The sequence below is a fragment of the Schistocerca americana genome, chromosome 10, assembly GCF_021461395.2.
Source record: "Schistocerca americana isolate TAMUIC-IGC-003095 chromosome 10, iqSchAmer2.1, whole genome shotgun sequence".
In the NCBI taxonomy this organism is placed as follows: Eukaryota; Metazoa; Arthropoda; class Insecta; order Orthoptera; family Acrididae; genus Schistocerca; species Schistocerca americana.
The window spans coordinates 201,334,185-201,361,385 of record NC_060128.1 but is presented as its reverse complement, the minus strand read 5'-3'; the positions used below and the strand labels follow the sequence as shown (position 1 = coordinate 201,361,385).

The window sequence follows — 27,201 nt, the reverse complement described above, 5'->3', positions numbered from 1 at the left end:
GCTGTATGTGTTATTGAATCAAATAAGCTTAGTCACTCTATCCAATTAAATAAGCACTCCAGTTTGTACCTGGTCAGACGAAAAAAATGTAACATTTATTTGTAACTACCCACTCACTAACTCTTCCACACAAAGCAATCTCCTCACCAGCATGGTTTGTCTCTGGAATTAGCTATGCAAATCAAAAATTCTATACTGTATTCTGCGTCTTGCTTGATTGGTGGGGCAGCGTACCTGAAGAAATATGATTTTCAAAAATCAATGAAATGCCCCAGCAATAAACATCAAAATCGGCAAGCACAAACACTGACAACATTTCGCGCAATATTTACGCAACAGTACAATAATAATGAATGTGGGGTAGTATAATTCTTCATTAGATACCTTTCGTGTTTAATCAGCTGACATTCGTTCGATTACACATGACTCAAAGATTCAATTACAAAGTTCCAACGCAATTACCACACTGAAACCATAAACGACACAAATCGATGTTCCCAAATTGTATTGCTCCACGAAATGATTATAAACATAGGTCAGAATACACACAATAAAATTCTGGAGCAAATAAAGTGTGTATCATCTGGGAAGGCACTAGATGAATAAAGATGTTGCTCTCCAAATTGTAACGGTAACAAACTGTTCATTTATTAACAAACAAATGACAAACTATGCTTCATGTAATCAAAACTCTGGGCATATTAAGTTTATTGCTTCTGCACCATCTCGCTTCAACGACACAGTTCTAAAATAACCAACTTCTACACAGTTCACACGATTCAAATTTTGTTTCCAGAAATCACCGCAAATTTCACTAACATTCAATCCGTCAGAGCCACAAGTGCTTCCACAACATTGCCATGGTGTTCTCGTAAAGTTCGCTCCGCTATTGTCCTCGATATTTCCATTTCTCGTACCTGCAATCACAAGAAAGAAAGTAAAATGTGTGTCAATGTACTTAACAGGATCCCAACTCGGATAACTTACTATTAGGTCTACGTCCTCTTTCTTTATGGAAACTTTCAGTAACTCGCGTTCTTTTGCCATTTTCTCTGCTTTCTCTTTATTTCTTTTGTCTCCTATAATAGTCATCGCCTGGAATTAAAGAAAAAATAGCAGCATTAACAACCTCAAGCTTGCAACGCTTCGAGCAAAACACACATGCTGAACACTGCGTGTGACAAAAGTACCCCGGAGAAATCCGCTGAACATATTTCCTTTTCTTCCGCATAATCGGTTACTTTCTCTAGGTCTGCAGCACCACTGTCATATTTCGCTACTTTTTTCTTTTCTTTGTCCTGTTGGACTTCATCGGAATCCGCACCGACATCTCCATTAACCTCCTCATCCGCCATGACTAAACTAAGATCAAACACCGCATAAGAAACTCAAAGCTCTTAGACAACAAAAACTTAACACTTCTTGAACATCGAGTTGTCCGACATCTTAGACAAATTGTATGTCTGTGGCACAATATAATTTTCTTGCCGTGAATAAAATTTTATAAGAGTTTGCAAAAACTAATAATTAGAGGCGTCTTCAGAGCTGTTGCCTACAGCCTGTTTAGTTTACAAAGCTTCCCAGCGTACATAAAGCGGCAATTGGTGAATGACTGAGTTTAGTTTTAACTCCAATCAAAGCATAGAGTTGAATGTAATAAAAAATTTACTCCAGTGCAGAATTCCTGATTCCGTAACATACGCGGTAGTGAACAATTTCTAATTCAGTAACATATGTGGTAAATGTTTTGTCAAGCATAGGTTTAGTTCCTGTAGATGGTATTGGTTGGTGCGACTTAACAAGACATGGCCTGCATCTCAACAGGAAAGGGAAGGGTAAACTGGCTGGGATGATAGCAAAATCTTTAACGGTGGGGGGGGGGGGGGGGGGGGCACTGAAACTCATGGGAGTACTTTTTTAGGCTAAGATCAGTATCAAATCATCGTACATTGATTTAAATTAAGGTTAATGAAAAGTTCAGACAGGCAGGTACTAGAGATGTGAAAATGTCACAAGATTCTCATAACAGTGCACTGAAAAATAATAGTATGTCACAAGATTCACACGAAGGCGCAGTAAAAAATAATGTTAATATATCGCATCAGAATATCAAGGGATTAAAAACAAAGTAGATGAGCTTCTTGTTTGTATAGAATATTTAGAAACTGAGGGTGGAATAGATGTACTATGCCTGTCTGAACATCATATAGTCACAGGTATAGAAATGGTAAATGTAGGTGGATATAAGCTTTCAGCACGTGTAAGTAGAGGCACTATGGAGAGAGAAGGAGTTGCCATATACGTTAAAATCATAGTGTGAAAAATTTGGAAACTAGAAAATTTTGCGTAGAGCAACACATAGAAGCACGTGCATGTGAGCTTAAACTAAATAAAGGCACTTTTATAATTGTAGCTGTGTATAGGTCGCCATTGGGAAATTTTCAGCTACTTTTGAAAAACTTGGATTCTTTGTTGTGCTACCTGGCAGACAAAGGAAAGCAAATTAGTGTTTGTGGGGATTTCAACGTAGATTTTCTGAAAGAGTCAGATAGAAAGTTTGACCTTGATGTATTACTTGGTTCTTTCAATTTGACATCAGTTATTGATTTTCCTACTTGGGTGGTACAGGAAAGCAGCACACTGATAGATAACGTTTTCATAGACCAAGATAAATTTAATCAAATAAAAACTTTTCCTGTTAAAAATGGTCCATCTGATCATGATGCATAGCTACTTACAGTATATGATATAGCTCCATACTTCAAAATTTTAGGGGAAGCTTGCAACAGTTAGACTGGGATGAGGTGTTCAGGGAAAATGATGCTAATTTAAAATTTAACATATTTCATGATACCTTTGTGAGTATATTTGAAAACAGTTTCCCTAAGAAAACATTGATAATAATTTAAGAAACCATGTAAACAGCAATGGCTAACTAAAGGGATAAAAATATCTTGTAAACAGAAAAGGGAAATGTATCTTATAGCTACTAGGAGTAATGATCCCCAAACATGGAACATTATAAAAACTACTGCACTGTATTAAGAAAGGTTATTAAAAAGTCCAGAAGTGTGTGCATTATATCTGAGATTAGCACATCTGATAATAAAATTAAAACAATTTGGAATATTGTGAAAAGGGAAACAGGGCTACCGAGATCCCAGGAAGACTGTATTTCTATCAAACACGATGAAAAGTTTATTAACAAGAAGTCAGAAGTAGAAAACATTTTTAATAATCCAGCTGATTATTAGAAAATGCAAGGCAGTATACGGAAGAGGCAGTACCTACGCAATTTGATAAAATTGAAATTCAACCCACCTCTCCTACAGAAATTAGGAAAATAATAAATTCACTCAAAAGTAAAAGCTCACATGGAATTGATGGCATTATCAACAGAGTACTAAAAGCTTGCCATCCGGAGTGGCCATGCGGTTCTAGGCGCTACAGTCTGGAGCCGAGAGACCGCTACAGCCACAGGTTTGAATCCTGCCTCGACCATGGATGTGTGTGATGTCCTTAGGTTATTTAGGTTTAATTAGTTCTAAGTTCTAGGTGACTGATGACCTCATAAGTGAAGTCGCATAGTGCTCAGAGTCATTTGGACTAAACGCTTGTTCCCAACAAATAAGTAGGATTCTCAGCCACATATGCAGTAGCTCAGTGAAACAGGGAATTTTTCAAGATAGACTGAAATGTGCTATTGCTAAACCATTGCATAAAAAAGGGGTTAGATCTGATGCTAACCACTACTGCCCAATCTCTCTCCTGACAGCATTATTCAATATTCTTGAAAAAGTAATGTATTCAAGAGCAGCATCACATATTTGTAAAAATGAAGTACTAACAAAATGTCAATTTGGTTTTCAGAAAGGATTTTCTACAGAAAATGCTATATATGCTTTCAGTGATCGAATATGAAATGCAATGAATAACCAAACATCACCCATTGGGATATTTTGTGATCTCTCAAAGGCTTTTGATTGTGTGAATCATGAAATTCTTCTAGATAAGCTAGTACTGATAAGATAAGATAAGTACTGTGGCATGAGTGGGACAGTGCACAAATGGTTTAATTCATACTTAACTGGAAGAATGCAGAAGGTTGAAATTAATAGTACAGATAGTCTACAAAAACCAGCAGAGTTCTCTAACAGAGGAGGTATCAAGAACGGTGTCCCACAGGATTCAGTCTTGGGTCTCTTATTGTTCTTAACATATATTACCGACTTGCCACTCTGTATTCATGAAGATGCAAAGTTAGCTCTTTTTGCTGATGATATAAGTATAGTAATCACATCCAAGAAGCAAGAATCAGCTGGGGAAACTGTAAATAATATCTTTCAGAAAATTATTAAGTGGTCCTCTGCAAACAACTTTTCTAACCAGTTTGGTTTATGGGATAGAAGCATCATTTCTGGAAAAGCTGAAATTTCGCAAAATGAAAACACGTAAAATTATTTAGACATGACTATGTCGTTGATTTATCACTCCCTTTTCATGGTTTGTGATAACTGTAACTGCAAAAGGATTTGTGCTTAATATCTAGAGTTTTGTAACTGAATGATAAGTGTTACAAGAATGGAACATTTCAATTCAAGTGAGTGATGTGATGCAGCTACGCTTTACTGAAATCCTGTGACTGAGTTATTGTTTTGTTTTATTCATTCCCATCCAGTTACTCAATCCTATAGCAGGAATACTTGCCTGGCTTGAAAACTTTGTTTCAGTGGGAAAAAGCTATCAAGTAAATTCTATGGGTTGCAACATGACAGTCAAGTAGACATTAGTTTAAGGAATTTATTATGATAGTCACTAGCTCATATGTATCATCGTTGACCAATCATTGCTAAGTAAGATATTAATATCTTTAATCTTAGGGTGTTAATACATCATTATAATACAAGAAACAGTTATGAAATTAATACAACTATTAGTACACATACTGAGGACTGACACAAAAGGTTAACGTTACTGGCTTTACCAAGTAGAAGAAAAGTAAGAAGCATAATGAAAGAAAGAAATGATGAACTCGAGAAAGATTCTGTTTTTATAATAACACTGCTCGCCTGTTTTACCCGATTATCCTCATTTGAAGGAAGTTATACTGAACATACCCTGCTAGGTATTTGAAGTACTAGAATGCATGCCATGTACCTGAGCAGGTGGCTGGTGGCTTCTGCACAGCCGGGAGTTAGTAGTGGTGTGGGAGCCATCTGTTTCAATGTAGCCAGACTGTGCATTAGCTGCACTCCATTTGGCAGTAGCCTACTGACTGTCACCCATTTACGCTATTTACGCATATGAGAAAGGTGGCAAGCACAACAAAGTCCACATCATCAAACTGCATGTCTTTAAAATAAAGGGCTGTATAAAAAATGCAACTTTGACAAACATCAACACATAGTTATAAGATGAACAGTAGCAACAAAAATAGATAGATTTGCATTGTTTGTCGTTTGTGCTGATCAGTGCAAGAAAATATCCGGATGAGTAATTTATGTTTCCTGTTTGAACGCTGAAAGTACGATCATCTCGTGATACCTTGAAAAATAAAATAAGCGCAGCAAAAAGTGAGTATTTAATGATACATCTTGGACTGGCAGTGTCTTTTTACCATTCTCACACAATTTTTATAATACTCATAAAATGTTTCACAATACATGTGATTATTGGAAAAAACTCTGATGCATTTACGAGTATTTGTCTCTCCCTTTTGAATCAAAGGATTATTTTCACTTGTGATGGCTTGCAAACTGAAGTTACAATTATTTATTTCGAGTATCAGAGGAATTTATGACTGCCTGTTTTTAAAGTGTCTTAAGCAAACGTCTGAGTGATCTACATGTACAGTATCTTTTTGGCACTCGACTGAAAGAATCTTATTTCAGGGAATACAAAAAATCTGTCATACATTAAAAAGCACTATTAAGGAAAACGACTTTTTCTGTTTGGGGACACCTCACTTATAACAAGTAATTTATAACTGTCATTGATATTGTTTCTATTGTACACAGTTATTACCATACATTTTGGGGACGGCAAGGACAGATTTCGATAATCTTTACAACATAGATTTTTGAAGGAGATATTAGAATATTTAGTCACTAATGTATCATGTGAAATGAATGAATAATTACTTTTTCATAAGTCAAGACAGCAGTCTGATTAGTGGGATGACAGGGAGCAGGAACATGGCTAGAGGATGTTTGCAACTGTTGTAAACAAGGTACCTTATAGAGTTTTGGTTGGCTGTTGTCAGTTATGTGTGTTGTGAAGAAATGTTTCCACTTTACAAGTTGAGCATGGCTAGTATTATTTTTGTGGTAAAGGTCAGACCTCCAGGAAGAACTGAGTTTTCAGCAAGGCTCATAGCCTTGGCAGAAAGACTGACCATACTGTTGTGCAATGGATGTTCAGTATTAGTAAGTTGCATAAAGGGCGAAGGAAGTGTTTGGGGATGTGGAAGGCTGAGTATGTCCGCGAGGCATGGTCGAGGTGCTGTGAGGAGTTGATGTGGGATAGGAGAGGATGGGGATGTTGTTGTATTAGAGTGGTACGAATTTTCTCGGCTAACTACAAGTAGTCCCTTGTGGGCATAAGATAGGAGTAGGCGGGACAGCTTCCTCAGATGGTGCTGGGAATGCTGTTCAAGTTCAAAGGCATGAGTTTATATTGCAGTGAGGCATTCAGTAATCTGTGGTCACGCAGTAAAAGGGTTTTACGAAAGGAGTAGAGGCTGATAAGTATAGCTTAAGCTTGGACTGTACGGCTATGAAGGACCAGACTGAGGAGGTGAGGGACTGATGGCACTGGGAAAGGTGAAGGTTCTTGTGATAGGAGAGTGACAACATGAGATGCCAGTTGTAATTGCGTAAGCCCATTAGGCCAGATTCGAAATTGGCGAAGATAGGATGAGCAGGAGTTCATGATTGGATGGTTGGGCAGACAAAAACAGTAACTGAAAATTTGTTGCAAAAATTGGAAATTTTTAGTCGAAGTGTTATGATGGAAATAAATGGTAGGTACTATAAAGAGAGCAATACAGGAAGTTTGAAAGAAATAAACACACAATAGTAAACAAATACACAGGATCGTACAATTAGACTGAAAATAAAAAGTGTGATCTAGTAACAGTCGTGCCAGGCAGGATGAGTCAGTAGAGGAGAATCTGTTATAAACTGCAGTGAAACTAATTGTTCGAAAATGGGGAGTCACTGAAAGAGCGAGGAAATGTAGCAAGGAACTGTGTTGTGTGGTGGGCTGTTCCAATAGCTGCCATTTAAATTGCATTTATATAATAATATCATATACCTCGAGTATTAGTACAATCTGCCTTCTGCACAAATTAAATTCAGTAATTTGATCATAATAAATAAGAGCTGTAAAATAATTCTTCCGTTTGATGATGCATGGCTATAGTAACCAAAGACGTGTCATATCCACCCTCAGTGCATTGAACTTCTACGTGTTTTGTGACAAGTTACCTTTTAAATAAAAATATGTTTAAGAAATTTTTGCTTATTCCACATCAATGAGGACCATTTCGCTTTAGACCAGAATAACGTACATTAGCATATCTGTTTTTTTTGTAAATATTTATTGTGCATCTTCTGAAAGCTCTTCTCAAAGCTCTTCTTTCTATGGGTCCACTGGAACAAAAAAATACATTCAATCTATTCTGCAAGAATGCAGTTGTGACTCAGTTTTGAAACTGTCAATCAAGTATATAGCCCCACATATCTTATTTGATAGAAGAAGACTTAACTCACGTGGACAAGATTCTATCTAGGACAGCCATAAAAAAGGACGCTGCATATGCAACAATTTATCAGCCATTTCGCGGACCGACTATTCTCGTTGCATCCCTCACATGTCCTGACTGACTTCCCTCAGTGATTACAGCACTGCCCTGTTCTTATAGCTCGTTGTGAAATGTTTATCTTACGGTCATTGAGGTTATGTTCTGCGAGATATTTCTTGACATTACACAGACAAAAAAATACTAGGATTTCTCTTGGTTGTGTAGCAAAGGCAATAATTTGTGGCAGCAGCGAAAAGTGGAAATTGTCACTCAGGACGCAGATTCAAATGGCGAGTTGCGCACCGTCTTCATTCCACCAGTATAGGATGAAGAAAACTGGAAGACATGGCAGGAAGTACCTACAACCTAAACAGACTACGGAGGTATTAGAGTACCAAGTTGCGAGCCAAGCAGCCAACAGCAACTCAGTCATCAAACCTTCTGCAATATGTCACATGTGGCATTGTACAGTCTCATAAGACTCAAATTCGCCGGATTCCACTGTGCTGGAACATAACCTAGCATTTCTGCTCGCATCAGAGCATGCCATTCACCTTGTGGACAGTGTGGGTAGTTTAACTTTCATCGGTGCTAACATCCGGTCTTATTTCAAAGAGGGAGGAACCTCTAGTTGTCAAACTGGAATTGGTCAATAGAATCTATGCAGTACACTTAATGAATATTTGTTGTGCATTTTCTGATGCTCTACATCCTCGAAGCTCTCCTTTTTATGGGTGCACTGGAACTAAAAGTACATTTAATTTACATTAAGTACATTTAGCTACATAATGAATGTTTTCTTCATGTTACGCGATCAGCCACGTTGTACAGCAAGAAGGGTGCGCCCTCATGGAAACACAAGCACTTATGAACTCGCTTGATGCTGGCAGTGCAAGATGCGAAGGACCGCCGGGCCCACAGCCTCGACGCAAAACGGCAGTTAACCAAGTTACCCTGGAATCAGCCGACATCTCATGAATAAAGGACACTGGCTGGAGTGCGTCAGCGTCACAGCCGATTCACAATCAACTTATCTCTACCAGAGATATGTTGGTGTCACAAGGAATTTGGCGTAATGGCGCGCAAATGTTCAGGGTGTTTATAAATTAGTTGTACAAAAGTAATCTTTAGATGTGAAAAGGATAAATAACTTACAGAAATGTTTGACACAGCACTGAATGCAGTATACAGTAACTACAAGTATTATTCTCGGCTAACACTGTTAGTTCCCATAGTTCACAACGTACCCTCGTAGTGGCATGTGTGAATGAATTATTCCAAGAGTTGGAGAGTGTGCAGTTCTTTTTTAATTAGTAATTTCTGCGTGATGTTGGGAGAACCGCGTTATTCTTTGTTTTAACACGTACTCGAGTGTCACATTAAATTGAACGTTTCTTTACACAGTCATATGCATGATTTTCGTGCTGTAACACTAATATGTGTAGTCATGCAACGCCTCGGAGTGTGTGCGATGTTGTTCAGAGAAATTTCAGGACAAAATTTCGCAAGCCATAACCACAAGGACAAACTGTTATTAAATGGCACAATCGTTTCACTGAAACAGGCTCTGTATTTGATAAGACGCCAGGTCAATGTTGCCCACCAGGCTCTGATGCCACAGTTGAACACGTTTGGCGGTCCTACATTCGTAGTCTGGGTGAATCAACGAGATGTGACAGCTTAGAATTGAATATATGTAGTGTTACAGTGTGAAGGTATAATGGACACGCCTTAGGTTCAGATCCTACAAACTAGAACTGTCTCAAGCTTTAGCAGAAAGTTGCAAAGAAAAACGAGTTGATTTGATTGGTGGAACAATGTCCTGGTTCCCATGATCGCCTGATTAAATCCCAATGGACCTTCGTGTATAGCTTTAAATTAAAGACAGAGTGTTTGTTCCTCTACTTCCGGGAACGCTGACAAGCGGCAGCAGCAGATAACATAAGCAGGTGCTACCATAAATCATGAGTTATTTAATAGGATTTTGCAGGAAACTGATTACAGATGGGCTATGTGTCGTGTTACAAAAGGTAACCACACTGAATATATGTAAATATAACTTGGAGATATACTGCATTCAGTGCTGTATGAATCATTTCTGTAAGTTATTTAATTCTTTCACAATTAAAGGATACTTTTGCATAACTAATTTATAAACACCGTGCATTTCACCTTGCAGTTTAAAATGCTAGCAACAGCCGCCTGACATAGGAGTCTATCAGCCTATGGACCCCAGGTTTTTCGTGTAGGATCAGCTGCCAGGCCACCTGTTCCTGGCTGACTCCGGATTGACAGGTAGCATAGTGCTGTGGGAACAAGCTAGTTGAGACAGCGAGTAAACGGAGACTTTTCTGTGTACTATTAGTGACACATCTTTTCAGTATCATGGGCTAAGACACATGAAAGTGGATTTCCGAGTTCAGTGCAAATAAAAACAGAATGTTGTGGTAGCGGATGTGTTAGTGCCAATAACAGCGGCGGACTTTCTATGCTATCACGAACTGTTGCAAGACTTAGCTATGGGAGTGATTAGTTGCAAAGTGCACGCAGAATAACGTGGTCATTAGGTGCGCAATCAGTAGGGCGCACGTGGGCAGAGCGGTAGTGGTGGGAGTTGTGGGAAAGTGCTGTAGGAGAAATGTTGAGCGCTGGAGGGAAAGTTCCTTTCTAAACTGCTGGAAATTTTAACTGGAGCCCCTTGAGGCTCACACCTGCATGGTGACCATTCAAAGCGATCTATTGCCACCTCTGCTTCGGATAGCATCTAAAAAGCATTCCACAGCGATTTATTTTTGCCTTGCCAGTTAACCATTTGCAATTTTCAGAAAAGCGTCATGACTGGTGAATATTATGTAACTTCTACATTTGACTTGTTGCCATGTTAAAATTTACTGCTTTCGCCAAAACACAGTGGTGTTTACACAAAGATGCCTCTCTAACACGTTGCAAGAAAATTCTAAAACTGTGCTTTGTTAAGTGAGGAACTGAGGAAAAGTAAGGTCAATGGCTTATGAGAAACCACATGCTTTACGCAAAAATTAACGTGTAATGTCTCCACTAATGTTGTTTCATAATCCCAGGCATTTATCGTTTTACCAGCTATCGATGGCTAGAAAAATTACATTCTTATGACGAAAAGGTCTGAAGTCAGTGGAATAATGCGGTAGATAATGAAGTTTTGCATAATTACCACGTGACAGTATACTCTCCTCTTTGCATGCTCTCATTTGCAAAAATCTCGTTTCGATGTCTCAAACCATTTATGAACTATGAGGAGTGTTGTGGATATTTTGCTCTGAATTTATTGCAGAGGCACTTGATTGCAAATGACTGTGCCACATCAGATCAATTTTCTCCAGATTGGTGACAGATAGAAATCTCCACACAAGTCTAATGAAAACTTCAACATGTTAGCTAAATTTCGTACATAGCAACTTATTATGTAATATACATAAAATGCAAAATAATAGCGATCCGTGTTTTTCACTGCAAACTTTCTTGAATTTTGCGTAGTGTCTTATTTAAACGAAATATCTCAGAAACTATGACTTTAACGACATGATGGGCCTGTCATTATGAAGTGACATATAAAACTACAAATATCAAAAACATGAAATTTTTTCACTAATAGTTCCGTCAAATCATTTGAGAAAGACTGCAGGGTGCGTGCATCGATTTTGTCATCAGAGATCATTACTGACAGGCCGTAAGTGGGCAATCTATGATGGCTACACCTTCTGTACAGACGAATGAACTCGCCCAGCACTTTGGACGAAAAATGATCACTTCACATCGGCCGCCGTATCCTGAGTGGACTCTATTGTTATGAGGCAATCGGTGCAGATATCTAAGAACACAGACACCGTAGCACCAGAGGCATTGCAGCACAGAGGGAGAAGAAAGACAAAATCTTGAGCCTTATATATGTCATGAAGCAAAAGATTACCTCTACCAACAACCAAACAAAGGAAGTTGTACAACACAAAGAATTATTAGGATAAGAAAATACAGAACTATGCAAAAAATAGATCGTTAACAAGAGCTGTTGGATATTATATGCAAGACGATAGCCAGCTCGAAGCGCCACAGACAGCATCCACGGCCAACGGTGACGCCGAGTACCGTCACGACTGTCATTGAACACACAAGTTGGCGCAGAGAAGGCTGAAAGTGGTTGACCCAGACAGAGAGACAGGAAGCGACATGCAGGAAATAAAAGTCGCATCCTCAGTGTATCTGGGGGAGGCAGACGAGGGACACAGCATAACCTTCACACGGTCCCCCAGTCTACGTCAAAGTACGAAGACTGGCACTGGACAGACGTAGTATGGCTCAACAAATCGTAGAGAATCTGTTGCAGACGGGAGCCAGTGGGCATCACCGATCCATGTAGTGGTGAAGAAGGGCAATTCTTCTCGATATGTAGTGATAATCAAGCACTTAACTCCTGTGTGATACTGAATATATATACTATTCCCATCCTGCAAGATTTTTAATTTGTTCTGGCAGGTGTGAACATGTTTAGCGTGACAGACTGTGGGAAGGCCTACCACCAGATATCAATGGCTTCTAAAGTTATACCCAAAACAGCAACCATTACCCCCTTTTGGGCTGTTCGAATCTGTACATATGCGTTATCAGTTTAAAAATGCTGCATAGATTTGGTAGCATTTACTGATTCACTATTGAGAGGATTTTCATTCCGTTTTTGCTCTTTGGAAGATATCTTGTTTTCTTTCAAAACCTGCTAAAGTGCATGATAGACATACTCCATGCACTTCAGAAACATGGCATTGTGGTCAAACAGATTCGTTCAAAAATGAAATAAGGTCTTATTTTCTTCCATCTCTACTGCTTCCCCGTACGACGTGTCCCACAAGCATCTGCCGTCTTTAGATTTCTCCAGAAACTCTGTCATGACAGTTTCGTCCACCTTACACTGTGTTCCATTAGCTATATTTGAACAGGGTTTAATTCTGTATGCATTGACAAAAAACGAACTTCCGTTAGCCGGTTCTCACAACAGCAATACACACTGCACAGTTTATTGGGTGGACTGTCACGTGATCATAGCCAACTGATAGCGCGACAGTCGTCTGCTGGCCAAAATGCCTACATAAATTCGGTGGGCTCGTGAATTTAATTAATTAAGCTTTTTGTAGCAAACAACACAATCATTGGAAATGCTTATTTTAGCGACTGCAATTATACTGTACCTAGATGTCTAATTTATTCATGTATAAAAATACAAATTCAGAACTTTTACACATCAGAGCTTCACCTCTGCTTCTTATAGGTAAAGTACTACAAAACCATTTATTTTGATGTTGTTCACACTCATTAATGTCATAATATTTGTTGATAAGGGAATCTTCATTTTTGCGAAGGTTTCCACAGTTTATTCTGTGTGGAGCATATGGAACATCCTAAAATGATATATCAGTCACGGTTTTGTTGGTATATTGCTCTGGACTGAAGCTAACGAAAAGTTATTTTTCAGGTGTGATGTTTGCCACTGCTGTTCCAATTAATGTATGTCTATTTGTCTGAAATATGAAGAAAATCAGAATATGGTAGCTGTGTAAACAATGGGTACTCTTCTATGATGCTTTCTTTTGCAATGCCATCTACTACTTCATTATGGCAAATAACTGAGTGTTCCTTTCACCAATATTACATTTACAGATTTATTTTCATTGTAGGCTTTCATTATTAATGCGTTACATAATAGATACAACTGTTATCATTTTCCACTTTAGAATATCTAATTGCTCGAGAGCAGTTCTAGAGTAAGTCAGAATTAATTAGTGTCTTGTTACCTTTCTCAGTTCCAGACTTAATTGCTTCATTAACAGCTGTTACTTCTGCAATATAAGTAGGACTATTGCTTGATGGTGGTAATGAAAACTTTTTACCCGTCTGCAACTTAGGGCAACAATATCTGCAACCAACTCCCTTGGATCCGTCAGTACGAATATGCAAAAAATCTGGCCTTCACCTCCCCCCGAATTTATTACTTCCCTGTTAGCTCCAAACTCTGGAGCTGTTCTATATCACACATAAAAAACTTCAGGTTGGGAGGCGGTTGTTTCAATTTTTTTACGTAATACTGGTAACACTCGGCCCATCCGTGTCAAAGAGAACGTCAGTCTGAGATATAAAAAGTCTGTTACTAACAGTGGTGCTCATTTCTATTCTTCAAGGTATTCTCCTTCTGCCAAACGCTTACTTTAGCTATGATGGGAGGGCCCCTAAAACGGTTCAATTTCGTTTTGTGGAATATCTTTGGTGTATTTCCTATCGAAATGTTAAATCGCTGGACTAGCGTCAGTGCAGGAGGCATCAGGGATTGGTTGTTGTTTATGTTTGGTTTGGGGCGGGAGATCTTGTGAAGCCGGTAGTGTAACTGTGCGAGGAAAAACAGTACGTAGATAGATTATGCAAATGGGGGACTATGAGGACGTGGGCTTGAGTCTTTTTAGAGGAATGGACACGATTCAAATAGAACAGGACAATGAACATCTGGAACAAGAGGCAGCGGAAGAGCAGCGTAGAAGAAATGAAGAGGTTAGCAACGGGTAGCTTCGAAATGTTAATTATGACACAGCGGATAGAAAGATTGCGGAAATATGGTTTAATGTTGTGTCTAACACTGTTTTGTTTTTTATTTGTGCTACAGCTTCGAAGTATTTTGAAACAAACTTTTGCCGACCTGTCATTCGATGACGACGACGAAGTAGATGATGACGACGAGGATGACAGCGGTGCAGATGATGACAGTAGTGACAGTGATGATAGTAGATGTAGAAATAATGAGAGGCAACACCAAGGTGAAATTCAAGGTGACATAACAAATGTTTAGCTTCATAATATTTACCTTTTTTGTCACTAATATTTTAGAAGACTATCGGCGTAGTATCATTTCGAGAAGTCATTTTATTATTCACATTTTGCCATAGAACCCACTGTATTAAGTCATCTGAAAATTTTTCGATACACTGTGACCTAGAGACATTGTCTTACATTTGAAAGAATTCATCAGCCCAGTGGTCAGCATACACAATTTATTTCAATTACTTGGTTTTACCTAAATGGAAAGGCCGCTTGAAACTGCTATGGAGAAAATATGTGAGTTAAGAAATTACAGGTAGTTAAGAAACTGAAATACAGTGAAGTGTTTTCAGAGATCTTGCAGGTCCTGTTTGTTACAGCTGATGAACAAATTTGCTGCCCAGCGTGCAATAGTTCGTAATGTGACAGTGTTACTGCTCACTTGTAGTTTTGAGCATTTAATATATCGAGTGTAATGTATGCATAATGTTTATTTTATCAACAAGTTATTTGGTTTTTGTTTCAAAATTTTCATTCCAAATATAGGGGACATTGAGTCTTTCATCATAACTTTTTGATTTCGAGATACGAAGCGTGTCAAATGCTGAAAATACCACCTACATTATTGTAAGTTAAACCTTCAAATTACATTAATTGAAGATTAACAGCAGATATTAAATATTACTAATGAAGCATTAGCATTTTTACAGTCTGTATTACCAAAAGAAGTCTGTAATATGTCCTGACAGTTGGCTATCGCCAACCTGGGACTCATATTGGCCGTGTGTTAGGCTAAAATGAAGGTATGAAACTAGCAACAAAGGCACAAACTTGAATGTAATCTAGAGATTGCTTATTGTTAATCTGATGTGCCTGTTTAGTTTTTGACAATTGCTTTCTCGATTTTGTCCACAGCCTTGTATATTCTTCTTTGTGGTGGGCCTGCTTATTAGAGGATCTGTTGTGTTATGAAAATCATATAATGGTGTGGGATGACATTATGTACTCAGGAAGTGCAAATTCTTTTTGTCACACATTCTAATAGGACATGAGTGACGCATGTTACTTCATGGTTTTTCAAAAAATCGTATTTGCTAAGTATCACTATGTGAATTACGTTGTTATAAATTACAGAACCTCCGTTAATGGTTTGTTGTGACTCTTTATCCACTTGAGGTGCAACAAGTGTCTGGTGAATGAAGGTCACCATACAAAATCCAGTCCAATGTTTATTTTGTTATATAAATTCTGTGAACTTCAGTGATGTAGAATGAATCAAGGTGTATATTAACAAAGAGCATTAGCTGCTAGGAACTACTTGTCTAAACTTTATTTATACGAGGGTCACTCCAAAAGAAATGCACACTATTTTTTTAAAAATCCATGTTTTATTCTACATGCTTGAGAGTTTTACAGTGTGTAGATACATCCTTTAGGGACAATATTTTCATTTCTCCACATAATTTCCATCCCTCTCAACTGCCTTACGCCATCTTGGAACCAGCGACTGTATACCCGCACGGTAAAATTCTGGACCAACCTGTTGGAGCCACTGTTCGGCAGCATGCACAAGGGAGTCATCATCTTCAAACCTTGTTCCACAAAGAGAGTCTTTCAATTTCCCAGAGATGATAGTCACATGGAGCCAGGTGAGGACTGTAAGGCGGGTGTTTCAGTGTGGCCCATCCGAGTTTTGTGATTGCTTCCATGGTTTTTTGATGACATGTGGCCGTGCATTGTCGTGCAACAGCAAATCATCCTGCTTTTGCCAATGTGCTCGAACACGACTCAGTCGAGCTTGAAGTTTCTTCAGTGTCGTCACATACGCATCAGAATTTATGGTGGTTCCACTTGGCACGACATCCACAAGCAAGAGTCCTTCAGAACCAAAACACGCTGTAGCCATAACTTTTCCAGCAGAAGGTGTAGTTTTGAAATTTTTTTTTCTTGAGTGAATTTGCATGATGCCACTCCATTGATGGTCTCTGGTGAAAAATGATGGAACCATGTTTCATCACCTGTCACAGTTCTTCCAAGAAATTCATCTCCACCATTCTCGTAATGTTCCAAAAGTTCGCTGTATACTGTTTTTCTTGTTTCTTTGTGAGCCACTGTCAACATCCTGGGAACCCACCTGGCACAAACTTTTTTTAGCGCCAACGCTTTCAGTAGTCTGCAAACACTTCCTTCCACTATCCCAACGTAGCGTGACAATTAATTCACTGTGATGCGTCTGTCAGCAGTCACCAATTCGTTAACTCTCTGTACATTGTTTGGAGTGTGTGCAGTACGAGGCCTGCCGCTGCGAGGACAACCCTCAATATTGCCGTGCCCGCTTTCATCACGTAACCTGCTTGCCCACCGACTAACTGTACTGCGATCGACAGCAGCCTCTCCGTACATCTTTTTCAGCCTCTTCTGGATGTTTCCCACTGTCTCGTTTTCACTGCACAGGAATTCTGTGACAGCACGTTGCTTCTGACTAACATCAAGTGTAGCTGTTATCTTGAAGACATGCTGTGACGGTGCTACTCACAGGAACAGGTTGAACTAAGTTTGAAAACAAGCAGGCAGAGTGTACCTACACACTGTAAAACTTTCACACATGCAGAATGAAAACTGTAGTTGTACAAAAATAGTGTGCCTATCTTCTAGAGTGACCTTCGTAGTTAGCTAGATACTAAAGCTAAGAGCAAATGCGTTACTTTGAACAGAAAAAAGTCACCTCTTCCTCGATTATGCTACTATCTACTAATTTTTTGAATATACTTAAAGAAAAGTCATTGCAGATAATTATACGCCCATATATCTGATGTCAATCTGTCGTAGAGCTATCACTTCACAAACGAGTCAATGTGGCAGATATTTGACATGAAGCACACAGTGAGGAAAACTTCAGAACACATTTGAAATTACGCTTAAAGTTTGCCAAAAGTTACTAAGTGCTCTCATTATCGCGTATTCGAGGACTCTAGTCTGTGTAAAATGTGCTCCATTTCAAGCGAGAAGCTTTACACAGAATTGCAAAACGTAAGCTCTCTACTATTTTAGAATCAGTTTGTGTAATCGGAAATTGATATGATCTGACCAAACTAGTGCTTCAGGATTTGCAACTGGGTGTAATTAATGAGATTTATTTGGTCAGTATTTTGTGAAACTAAAATTACTGACTATGTTGCACTATTCACTGGAGATATTAACACTGTGCTTACAAGCTGTGGGGCTATTATTTGTAAGGTAGATCCCTTGAATATTGATTTACAGACTCACGGACCTACTAATAAGTCAGCAGTGAGCTGGCACTATTCAGTTCACGATCACACACATTAGTCGTGTAGCCTACAGGGTTAGAACTAATTGTGTCTCTTGCCAGTATGTTTACATCTGCATATGTACACTGGAAACTAGTGAAGTGCGTGGCAGAGGATACTTAACACAGTACCAAATGCTAGCGTTTTTGTGCTTCCCAATATTGTGTAAAGAGTGGGAGAATGACTACATAAACATGTGTGTGCACTGTACTTAGTCTAATTTCGTCCTCACGAGCTCTATAGAAGTGATACATAGGAGCTTAAAAATACTTCTAGATTTTTCGCTCCTCGAAGCTCTGTAAGTAGGCTTTCACAGGATATTTCTTTGTACATTTTGAAAGAATCTTCCAGTGTCTTTCTTTCAGCATTTCCGTGACTATCTCCCTTTAGTCGAGCAATCCTGTAACCATTTGCTAGGCCCTTCTCTGTACATGTTTGATATCCCTCGTTATTTCTGTTTGGCACGGGTCCCACGTACTTGAGCACTGTTCTCAGATGGGTTGGACGAGTGTTTTGTAAGCAGTCTCCTTTATAAGCTGATGGGATTTTTCCAGTATTCTACTGATAAACTGAAGTCTTGTACCTTTGTTTGCAAATGATTATACTCAGGTATTTGTATAAATTGACTGATTCCAACAATAACTGACTGATGTTGTGGTTATGGGGTACTGTGTGTTTTCATCCTGTGACATGCACAATTTTGTGTTTATGAACATTTAAAACAGGTTGGCAATCTTTGTACCACTTTGAAATCTTAACAAGACCGAACTGAACATTTGTGCAACTTTTTCAGGTGGTACTTTTGACAGATAACTACATCAGCTGCAACAAGTCTAAGGTTATTTTTTAATATTGTTTGACAAATTGTGGGCAGAAGCATTCCATCAGAATTCCCTGGAGCACATCTGAAATCACTTCTACAACTGTCAACAACTCTACGTATGTACGAGATAATGTGTCACATCCTCCCCAAACGTGTTACATCCTTCCCACTGAGAAAATCTCTAATTTTCTTTGATGCCCCATACAATTGCACTCTCGGTAACTCTGTTCAAAATACCTCGGGCCATCTTCTAGGATGGGCATAAATGTGATTGCACAGTAATTATGGAGATTACTTCTGCTACCCATCTTCTAGATGGGTGTGACCTGCGCTTTCTTCTGAATACCACTGACGCCAGTACTTATCACACGTGTTTGCTGTGTTACGAGAAGTAAATGTGGGGCGGTACATCTGTGTCTTCCTTAGCAACAAAACATTTGAAAACAGAGTTCGTGAGTCCTCCTCCTGCTGTGCTACATTTAATTTCTGTTCCTGTGTGATCCGCTAGTATCTAGACACTAATTTTGCTGACACCAACAGACTTTACATATGACCAGAATGTCTTTGGGTTTTATGAGAGTTCTTTCGTAAGATGCTGCTATGGTAGTCATTGAAGACTTCAAGCATTGCCCTCTTTTGATAGTCAAACACGTTTCATTCAGCATCTTTCCATGCAGAGCCTTATGCTTTGTTTTGTACCTACTATGCATTAGTCTCTGTTTCTTTTGGTGTGACTGTATACTGTGGAGGGTCTCTCCCTTTATGCTCGGTATATATCTGTCAAATGTATGCTCGGCTAGTCTTTTAAACCTGAGCCACAGTTCTACATGCAACTGCCCGGAGTTAAATGTTTCAAGTTGCTCATTGAGATATGACACTACTACCTGTTAAGCTGATTTACTGAATATCTATTTCTTTCTACTCATTTTACCTGCCCTTTGTACTTCCATAATCATTGTTGCTACAGTTACCTCACAGTCACTGATACCAGTTTCACTGTGGATATCCTCAAAGAGGTGTGCAATTCTGAGCTGTCTGTTGTAGATAGTATTTGAAGAAGACATTTAGTAATGTTTTACAGGATGTCTTGCCGTACCCACCACTTAGAAAACTGAAATTTTCCCGCTCTACTGTTGTACATCTTCTCGAGTGGAATTTTCCCGCTCTACTGTTGTACATCTTCTCGAGTGGTGACAGTACAATTGGAGAACTTATGTTCTAGTGAACTCGAGGGTCGCTCTCAACTTCTTAGGTACATCTAGAGGCAAATCTGGTGGTCGATAGATAGATGCGGTTATAAGTTTATTCCAATCCTCAGTATTGAGTTTTGTGCAAACAATCTCACCTTCAGCTTCAATTTCCATCTCAGTGGTTTTGAGTTTCTTGTCCCCTGTGGCACATACAGTACTTCCATTTTCATTACCCTCGATATATACTTAATTTCTCCCAAAATATCTCACTGCTATCAGTCTTGGTTTTCAACCGACTTTCTGTACCTAGTATTATGTGAGCTCCATTGATTTGCTCCACTCCACTGGAGTGCTTCAAACTGTCAAATTGTACCGAATGCTTCTACAGTCGATCACAAGGGTTTTAATATTGGAGCTTGTGGGAAGCACTTCTTTGGATCTTACACAGATACTTCATGGTCTCATAAAGCTATCTTTATATGAGCCGGGTGTAGAGTTGCATAATATGAAAAACCGTTCTGTGCGTCACACATTCAATCAGTTACCTGAGTAGCAGCCTCTGACGTGTAGTGCACATTTGACCTACACGACTGAGGCTTCACGTTTCTAAGTCCTACAGCAGAACTGTACAAAGTCACTTCGCAGCCCTTCACACAGGTTTCAAAGTCTCCGGTTCGAGACTTCCGGCCGACTCGGAAAGGGTGGCTGCAGTCAGTTCTGTCGACAGTGATATCGGACTGTGAACTCCATCTAAACTCCACAGGTGAGGTGGTCTTGTCGACCTCCTCTGCCAGTCGTCGGAACAGTCTGAGTACGATCTCGTAGCCCGTCAGTTCCGAAGTGCACCACTGTCTGCAGTCGGTTGCACCCTGCTCCCGGCCTCTACACTTGTTGAATAACATACTGGGAGCCTGTGGTGGTCCTTTCCGTCCCATCTCGTAATTCCCTCGGGCCGCGTCGACTGTAGTACGACATGCGGATTCCGACGTCGGCCTGTCTCTTCTAATCTCCGTACCGTTACGTGTGCAGTCAGAATGCAGCCGATCTCGTGGCGAAAATGTACAGTCTTTGTACAACAGTTGGTAAAATTGAGATCGGTATCTTATGAACGACATTTTCACGTATGACATCTGGACTTTGAGAAACTGGTAAGTTTACTCTGAGAAAGAAGGAATTTGTGGCTTCCTGAGGATGAAACATATGTTAATCAGGATGTAGCTCAGAATCTGTGGATTGAACTTGCAGCTTTATTAGAAATCATACCTAGACCGAGCTATAGGAGATGTTATCGGGTGAGCTCGGGCGGCGGTGTCTGGCGACAGTTGCCGGTGCCACTGTGAACGCGGCCCGAGGGGTGCCGCGAACTGCCGACAGTCGACGGACTGCTACCCTTTTGCACCCGCTCCCCCCTCGCGATAAGGGTAACGGCGGCCTTCCCGGTAGGTGAGGCTCGTAATGCGGAGCAAGTTGCAACAGCTGAACGGCTCTTCAGTAAAAGCTGTCAGTCCCAACTGCTCCTCTCCAGTCGATAACTGTGTCCGATCCTGTTGTCAGAAAAACTGGCGTAAAAGTTAGCTGAGCACAGAACATCTCCTCACCATCGCCTGTGGCCTGTCGTCGGCTTAGGTCGGGACTGTTAGAGACTTACCTGGTGTTGGCCTGCGGTCCAAAGACTGGTTTGATGGAGCTCCCCGAGCTAGTCTATACTGCACAGGGCCCCCCCCCCTCCCTCCCCCCCACATGCGCGTGCACACACACACACACACACACACACACACACACACACACACACACACACAGTATGGGGTCTGTACCAGGTAGGATCTGTGGAGGTCACGTCATTTTGTACTGTTGAGAAATACGGTAGAGGATATCACAAGTATTTTGTGCGAATTGGGATGGCAATCATTAAAACGAAGGCAGTTTTCATTTCAGTGAGATCTTTTCATGAAATTTCAAACACCAACTTTTCCTCCAAATGCCAAATATTTTTTTGATGCTCACTTACATAGGGGGAAATTATCATTGTAATAAATAAAGCAAAATCAGAATTCAGAAGGAAGATTTTAGATATTCATATTTCCCACGTGCCGTTCTAGAGTGGAGAGCTAGGGGAATAGCCCGAAGGTGTGTAGACGAACCTTCTGCCGGGCACGTAAGCGTGAATAGCAGAGTAGATAAAGCTTGTATTGTCTTCCTGTCTTATCTGTATATCGTACACATTTCCTTCTGTTCGAGTATACACTCGGTGCAAATACCTTCGGGAAAGACTTCCTGAAGGTATTTACAGTCGGTGTTAGCAAACTTCTCATTTTCAGAAACAGTCTTCTTGTCATTGCCAGTCTGCATTTTATATCCTCTCCACTTTTGCCACTGTCACTTATTTTGCTACACAAACAGCAAAACCATCTGCTACTTTTAGTGTCTTATTTCCTAATTGATTCTTTCAGCATCACCTGATTCAGTTTGCTTATGTTGCTGTGCCCTTCTTTATGTTTTATTGTGATTTAGTGAAAATTTAAATTTCTACAGTATGTTGCAGATGTTGTCTTCCAATGTTAATACAACATGTTTCATTAGACTGAGAATGTATCAAGTCAAATTTTAACACAGAGCCATTTACATAAAAATCTTTCTGTGCAGCATTAGCTCAGACAGTTCTGGAGGAATCCCGGATATTGCCACCCCGACCTGTGACCGAGGGCTCCGTGATGTTTCCCGAAAACGGCCACCTGACACCGCAGTGGGACACGTCTACTAACAGTGAGCTGCCACCAAAAATTTGCAAGGAGTCTGGTAAGTGTCCACTGCTGTTCTCCAGTTGAATAATGTAAACAAGGAAGTGTAATATGACTTCATTCACTCGTTCGGAGATGTTCCTCCTCTCCCCACTGTGCCTCTCTCCCACTCAGTCATTGTCCCTCGCACCCTCACTCTCCCCCTGTCCCCCGGTGTCCCTCTCCCTCTTATCCTTCTCCCCTCGTCCCTCTCTCCCTCTGCTCATCTCCCCATCCCCTGGTCCCCCATGCCCTCTTTCTTGTTCCTCCTCTCCCACTTCTTGTCCCCTGCCACTCTCTCCATCTCACTCTCTTCCCCTATATCCTTCTCCTCCTGTCTCCCAATCCCCTTCTTCGTCTTTCCTTTTCTCTTTCATCCCCTCCCCCACTTTGCCTTCCCCTCCCCCACTTTGCCTTCCCCTCCCCCACTTTGCCTTCCCCTCCCCCACTTTGCCTTCCCCTCCCCCACTTTGCCTTCCCCTCCCCCGATTTTGCCTTTCCCTCCCCCACTTTGCCTTTCCCTCCCCCACTTTGCCTTCCCCTGCCCCACTTTGCCTTCCCCTTCACCTCCCCCTCTTTCTGTCCCCCTACCCTTCTTCACCATTCCCTCCACTCTTCCCCTCCCCCTCCCCCTCTAGCCACCCCTCTTCCCCTCCCCCCTAACCACACTCTTCCCCTCCCCCTCTTTAGTTACCCTTCTTACCCTCCCCTCCCGTTCCCCTCTTTCCACTCTCCCTCCAGTCTTTCCCTTCCCCCCTCTTTCACTCCCCTCCCAATCTTTCCATCTCCCTCCCTCTCTTTCCTACTCATCTTTCTCTCACCCCTCTGCCCATCTCCCCATCCCCTGGTCCCCCATACCCTCTTTCCCATCCCTCCTCCCCCTCTCCCACTTCTTGTCGCCTGCTACTCTCTCCATCTCTTCCCCTCTGCCCTTCTCCTTCTGTTTCTCAGTACCCTTCTACCTCTTTCCTTTTCTCTTTCACCCCCTCCCCCACTTTCCCTTTCCCCTCCTCCTAACCCACTTCTCCTCCCCATCTCTCCCTTCCCCTCCCCCCTTTCCCTCACCACTGTTTCCCTCCCCAATCTTTCCATCCTCCCTCACGCCTCCCTCTCTTTCCCTCACCCCTCCCTCTCTTTTCCTCACCCCTCTTTCCCTTCACGCTTCCCCCCTTTCTCTTACCCTCCCCCGTTTTTCCCTCTTACTCTCCCCCTGTTCCCCCTCCCCTTCTTACCCTCCCCTCCCCCTCCTCACTTTCCTTTTACCCTCCCATCTCCCTTCCCCGCTCTTTCCCTCCCCCTCTTTTCTACTCATCTTCCCCTCCCCTACTTTCTCACCCTCCTATCCATCTTTCTCTTCCCCCTCCCAATCTTCTCTTACTCCCTCCCAATCATTTCCTTCCACTACCCAATCTTTCCCTTCTCCCCTCCCTTCTGTCCCTTCCCCTCCTCCACCTCTTTCCCTTCTTCCTCCTCATTCCCTTCTTCCTCCTCATTCCCTTCCCCCTCCTCATTCCCTTCCCCATCCCCCTCTGCCAGTCCACTGCTGCTGCCCTGCCCCCCCCCCCCCACTGCCACTTCCCCCCCTTACTGTGCTGCACCCCATCTGCCCCTCTCCCACTATGTGTCTCTAGCCACTGAGGTCAGATCATGAGTAACTGTGCTTAATAGGAGAAGCAATCTGGGTGGTGGGGATAAGGAGGAGGCTGGCATGGGGAGGGGGGATAGTGCTGATTGTGGGAGTGTGCAGGAAAGTGGTGGTTACAGGTGCAGTCAGCAGGTTAGACAGTTGGGGGAGAGGGGGAGTGGAAAGGAGTGATTAGAGGAGGGGGGAATAAAGACTGTGGGTGGGATGGGGGAATGAACATAAGACTGTTTAGTGCTGGAGTGGGAATAGGGCAGGGGATAGGTCACTGAAGGACAGGAACTAGTGCAGGTTGAGGTCAGCGGGGGTTAGAGGAATGTAAGGTATATTGCAGGGCAAGCTCCCACCTGCACAGTTCATAAAAGCTGCGAAGGATCCAGAGGGGAATGGGCTCAGAAGCAGTAATTTAAGTGAAACCTGTTGTTTTGGGCAGCATGTTCAAAAATTGTGTGGTCCAGCTGTCTCTCGGCCAGAGTTTGTTGGTGGTCATTTGTGTTGACAGCCAGCTTGTTGCTGGTCATACCCACTACCATGGAGACAGTGGGAGACAGTGGCCACGCACGTGCGCGCGCGCTCTTGTGTGTGTGTGTGTGTGTGTGTGTGTGTGTGTGTGTGTGTGTGTGTATGTTTTGACAGCTGTAATGTTTGGGCAGTCTCTTTGTCATGCCTGTCTGCATCTTGACACCCCCTCCTTGGGGTAGTAGCAGTCTCAAAAGATGCAGAAGTTTTAATTTTTATTTGTAGGTCTGAAGATGGCTGTTTTAGATGTTTGAAACCGGTTATCCGAAAAGTAAATGTGTTTTGTCATAAAATAATTTTTAAGACTTCTCCAGATTAGTTAGTGGTCTATTTTTTTTTTAAGCTACACGCATGAGTTTGTGCCATGCAGAATGAGACACAGTGTCACTGTGGAGCAACTTTCTTCAGCTCCTTGTCTCGACAGTCTCCTGTAACCTGGTCAGGAGACTTCAGCATTACACTCCTGAGACGATTTACGCCTTACGGATGTGGCGCTTAGTGCCACACCTTGGCAGTCCCGAAACACGGTCTCTTCCATTTTAGGTGGTGGCAAACTTGCACATTTTGTCTTCTCGATTTGCTCGTTTGTCTCCGGATCGTTGTGATACACTCGGTTCCTGACCGTGGCTCTCGGACAGCCGAAGGAGCCGTCCGGATCGACCTGACACGGATGCGACATTTCTGCCACTTCGTCGAATGGGAACGGGCAGTAGCAGAAATCACGAGGTGCATTCTGTCGCATTCAAAATGCTGTGTGAAGTGTTGATGGGAATGGGTGGTCGGTTACTCAGAAGTGAGAGATAGAATAGAGAGGAAGGAATGGCAGAGGAAGAGGACGGGATTACGGGAAAAGCACCTGAACTGCTGTAGACGGGAGAGCTGGAGTTACGGGGCAGAAATGTGGGTGGCTGCTAATGATGGTATATGTGTGTTTTGTAGCTCTGGGATACCTGTGGCCATCTGCAGAAAACTTGCTACAAGTGTCGAAAACTGTTCTGGGGGCAGGGGAAATAACTTGTTTACTTCGATACCTCAGGCCCTCCTACAAGTGGATGTGGCTGTACGGGAAAGGAAACCCAGCAGTCGGACCCCAAAGCCCGTTCAGTAGTTGGCCGACTGCCGTGTCGTCCTCAGTCGTTCGTCACCGGACGCCGTACGGAGAGGCACGGGGTCGGCAAACGGCACTCCTCGCCGTCGTCGACATTCTGACCTCTCGGACGGGTAGCTCCTCGATCGCCGTCACTAAGGTGAGCGCTCCGCAGTCTGGTCCTCTCAGTCAGAAAAATCCCCGGCAGTACCGGGAATCGAACTGGGTCCCCCGCGTAACGGGACGTCCTGTCGGCCGCTCGGCTAGGGTGGCAAATGGAGGAGGAGAGTGCGAGAGTACGGTGCAAACGTGACACTGTTATGTCTCGAGATTTGTACACCTGTGGCTAGGAGAAAGTTGTGTGTCGTTACTTACTAGTAGCGTACCTATTTGTGAGGTCACAGGATGAAAGCAATGAAATTTAAGCATAACTCTTGAGTGTCTGGAGCAATTTCAGCCAAATCAGCCTTGTTTGAAATTGGAGTATTTTCACTCTTTGCGAAATATGGGTGTTTTTGCCTGTCTCGTATAAGTACCCGGGTGGAATAGTTTTGTCATTGAATGTTCTCCTTTTACCTCTGTCAATATTTGTGGGGGAATGTGCTACAAGAACCTTCTTTTGTCTTGGGCTTTACAGCACACTGTCAAATTGGTCTCCCAATGTCACATCTCCCATCTCGTCTTCATCTTCTTCCTCTTCCCATTCTAATGCATTGTCTTCATGTTTAGTACCCAGTCCGGCTCAGTTCAATACAACAGCAAAACAGCATTACTGCCCAGTTCGAGTTTAGGAAACTAGTGCACGTAAAATCACTCCTCGCAGAACTTGGCGAGGTCCACCGTTCGGAATATTGTAAGTAAGAATGCGACAGTCACCTTTACATTAAACTTGGAAGCAGATTGCCTGGAGGAGCTGTGTTTGCGAGTGAGCCGATAAAGCTCTCTCCATTCTGTACGGGTGCATTTCAAGTTCGTGTCTCGTCATATTCTGTGTACGAGTGTCGGACACGTGTCGATTCCGTCGTACAAAGTTAACATTCACCATTTGTCCGTGTGACTTACATCTCTTCTGCTTTCTGAATTGTAGTTCGGGATTTTGTAGAATAGTCTTTCCTGTTTGTCTATTCTCGTATTCTTTTCACTGATCTCACTATTAGACTGTTTTTTCATTATTAGATTGTGCATTACACTCGTGATAGGCTCCATTCGTAATTGTA

The 27,201-nt window shown here is 41.7% G+C and overlaps 2 protein-coding genes across 2 annotated transcripts in view; one reads left to right on the top strand and one right to left on the bottom strand.

Annotated features, from left to right (window-relative positions):
* Window positions 1–623: 623 nt before the first annotated feature.
* On the bottom strand, window positions 624–1,375 carry LOC124552593 (huntingtin-interacting protein K). Its single transcript, XM_047126918.1, has 3 exons — window positions 1,191–1,375; window positions 988–1,095; window positions 624–917 (listed from the first exon to the last, which is right to left on the bottom strand). The coding sequence occupies exons 1-3, from the start codon at window positions 1,353–1,355 to the stop codon at window positions 822–824; spliced, it is 369 nt and encodes a 122-aa protein (XP_046982874.1). The 5' UTR covers window positions 1,356–1,375; the 3' UTR covers window positions 624–821.
* A 12,873-nt stretch (window positions 1,376–14,248) lies between these two features.
* LOC124552393 (plectin-like) overlaps window positions 14,249–27,201 on the top strand; it is a 230,501-nt gene continuing 217,548 nt past the window's right edge. The window contains exons 1-3 of the mRNA XM_047126654.1: window positions 14,249–14,371; window positions 14,484–14,634; window positions 22,603–22,755. Coding sequence (XP_046982610.1) covers window positions 14,249–14,371; window positions 14,484–14,634; window positions 22,603–22,755 — 427 coding nt within the window. The remainder of the gene's footprint in view (window positions 14,372–14,483; window positions 14,635–22,602; window positions 22,756–27,201) is intronic.

Coding starts and splice junctions, on each gene's coding strand:
- LOC124552593 (XM_047126918.1), bottom strand. CDS start 1,355: ATGGCGGATGAGGAGGTTAATGGAGATGTCGGTGCGGATTCCGATGAA. Junction 1,096..1,190: donor GTTCAGCGGATTTCTCCGGG/GTACTTTTGTCA, acceptor CTTTAATTCCAG/GCGATGACTATTATAGGAGA. Junction 918..987: donor AAGAGGACGTAGACCTAATA/GTAAGTTATCCG, acceptor TTGTGATTGCAG/GTACGAGAAATGGAAATATC.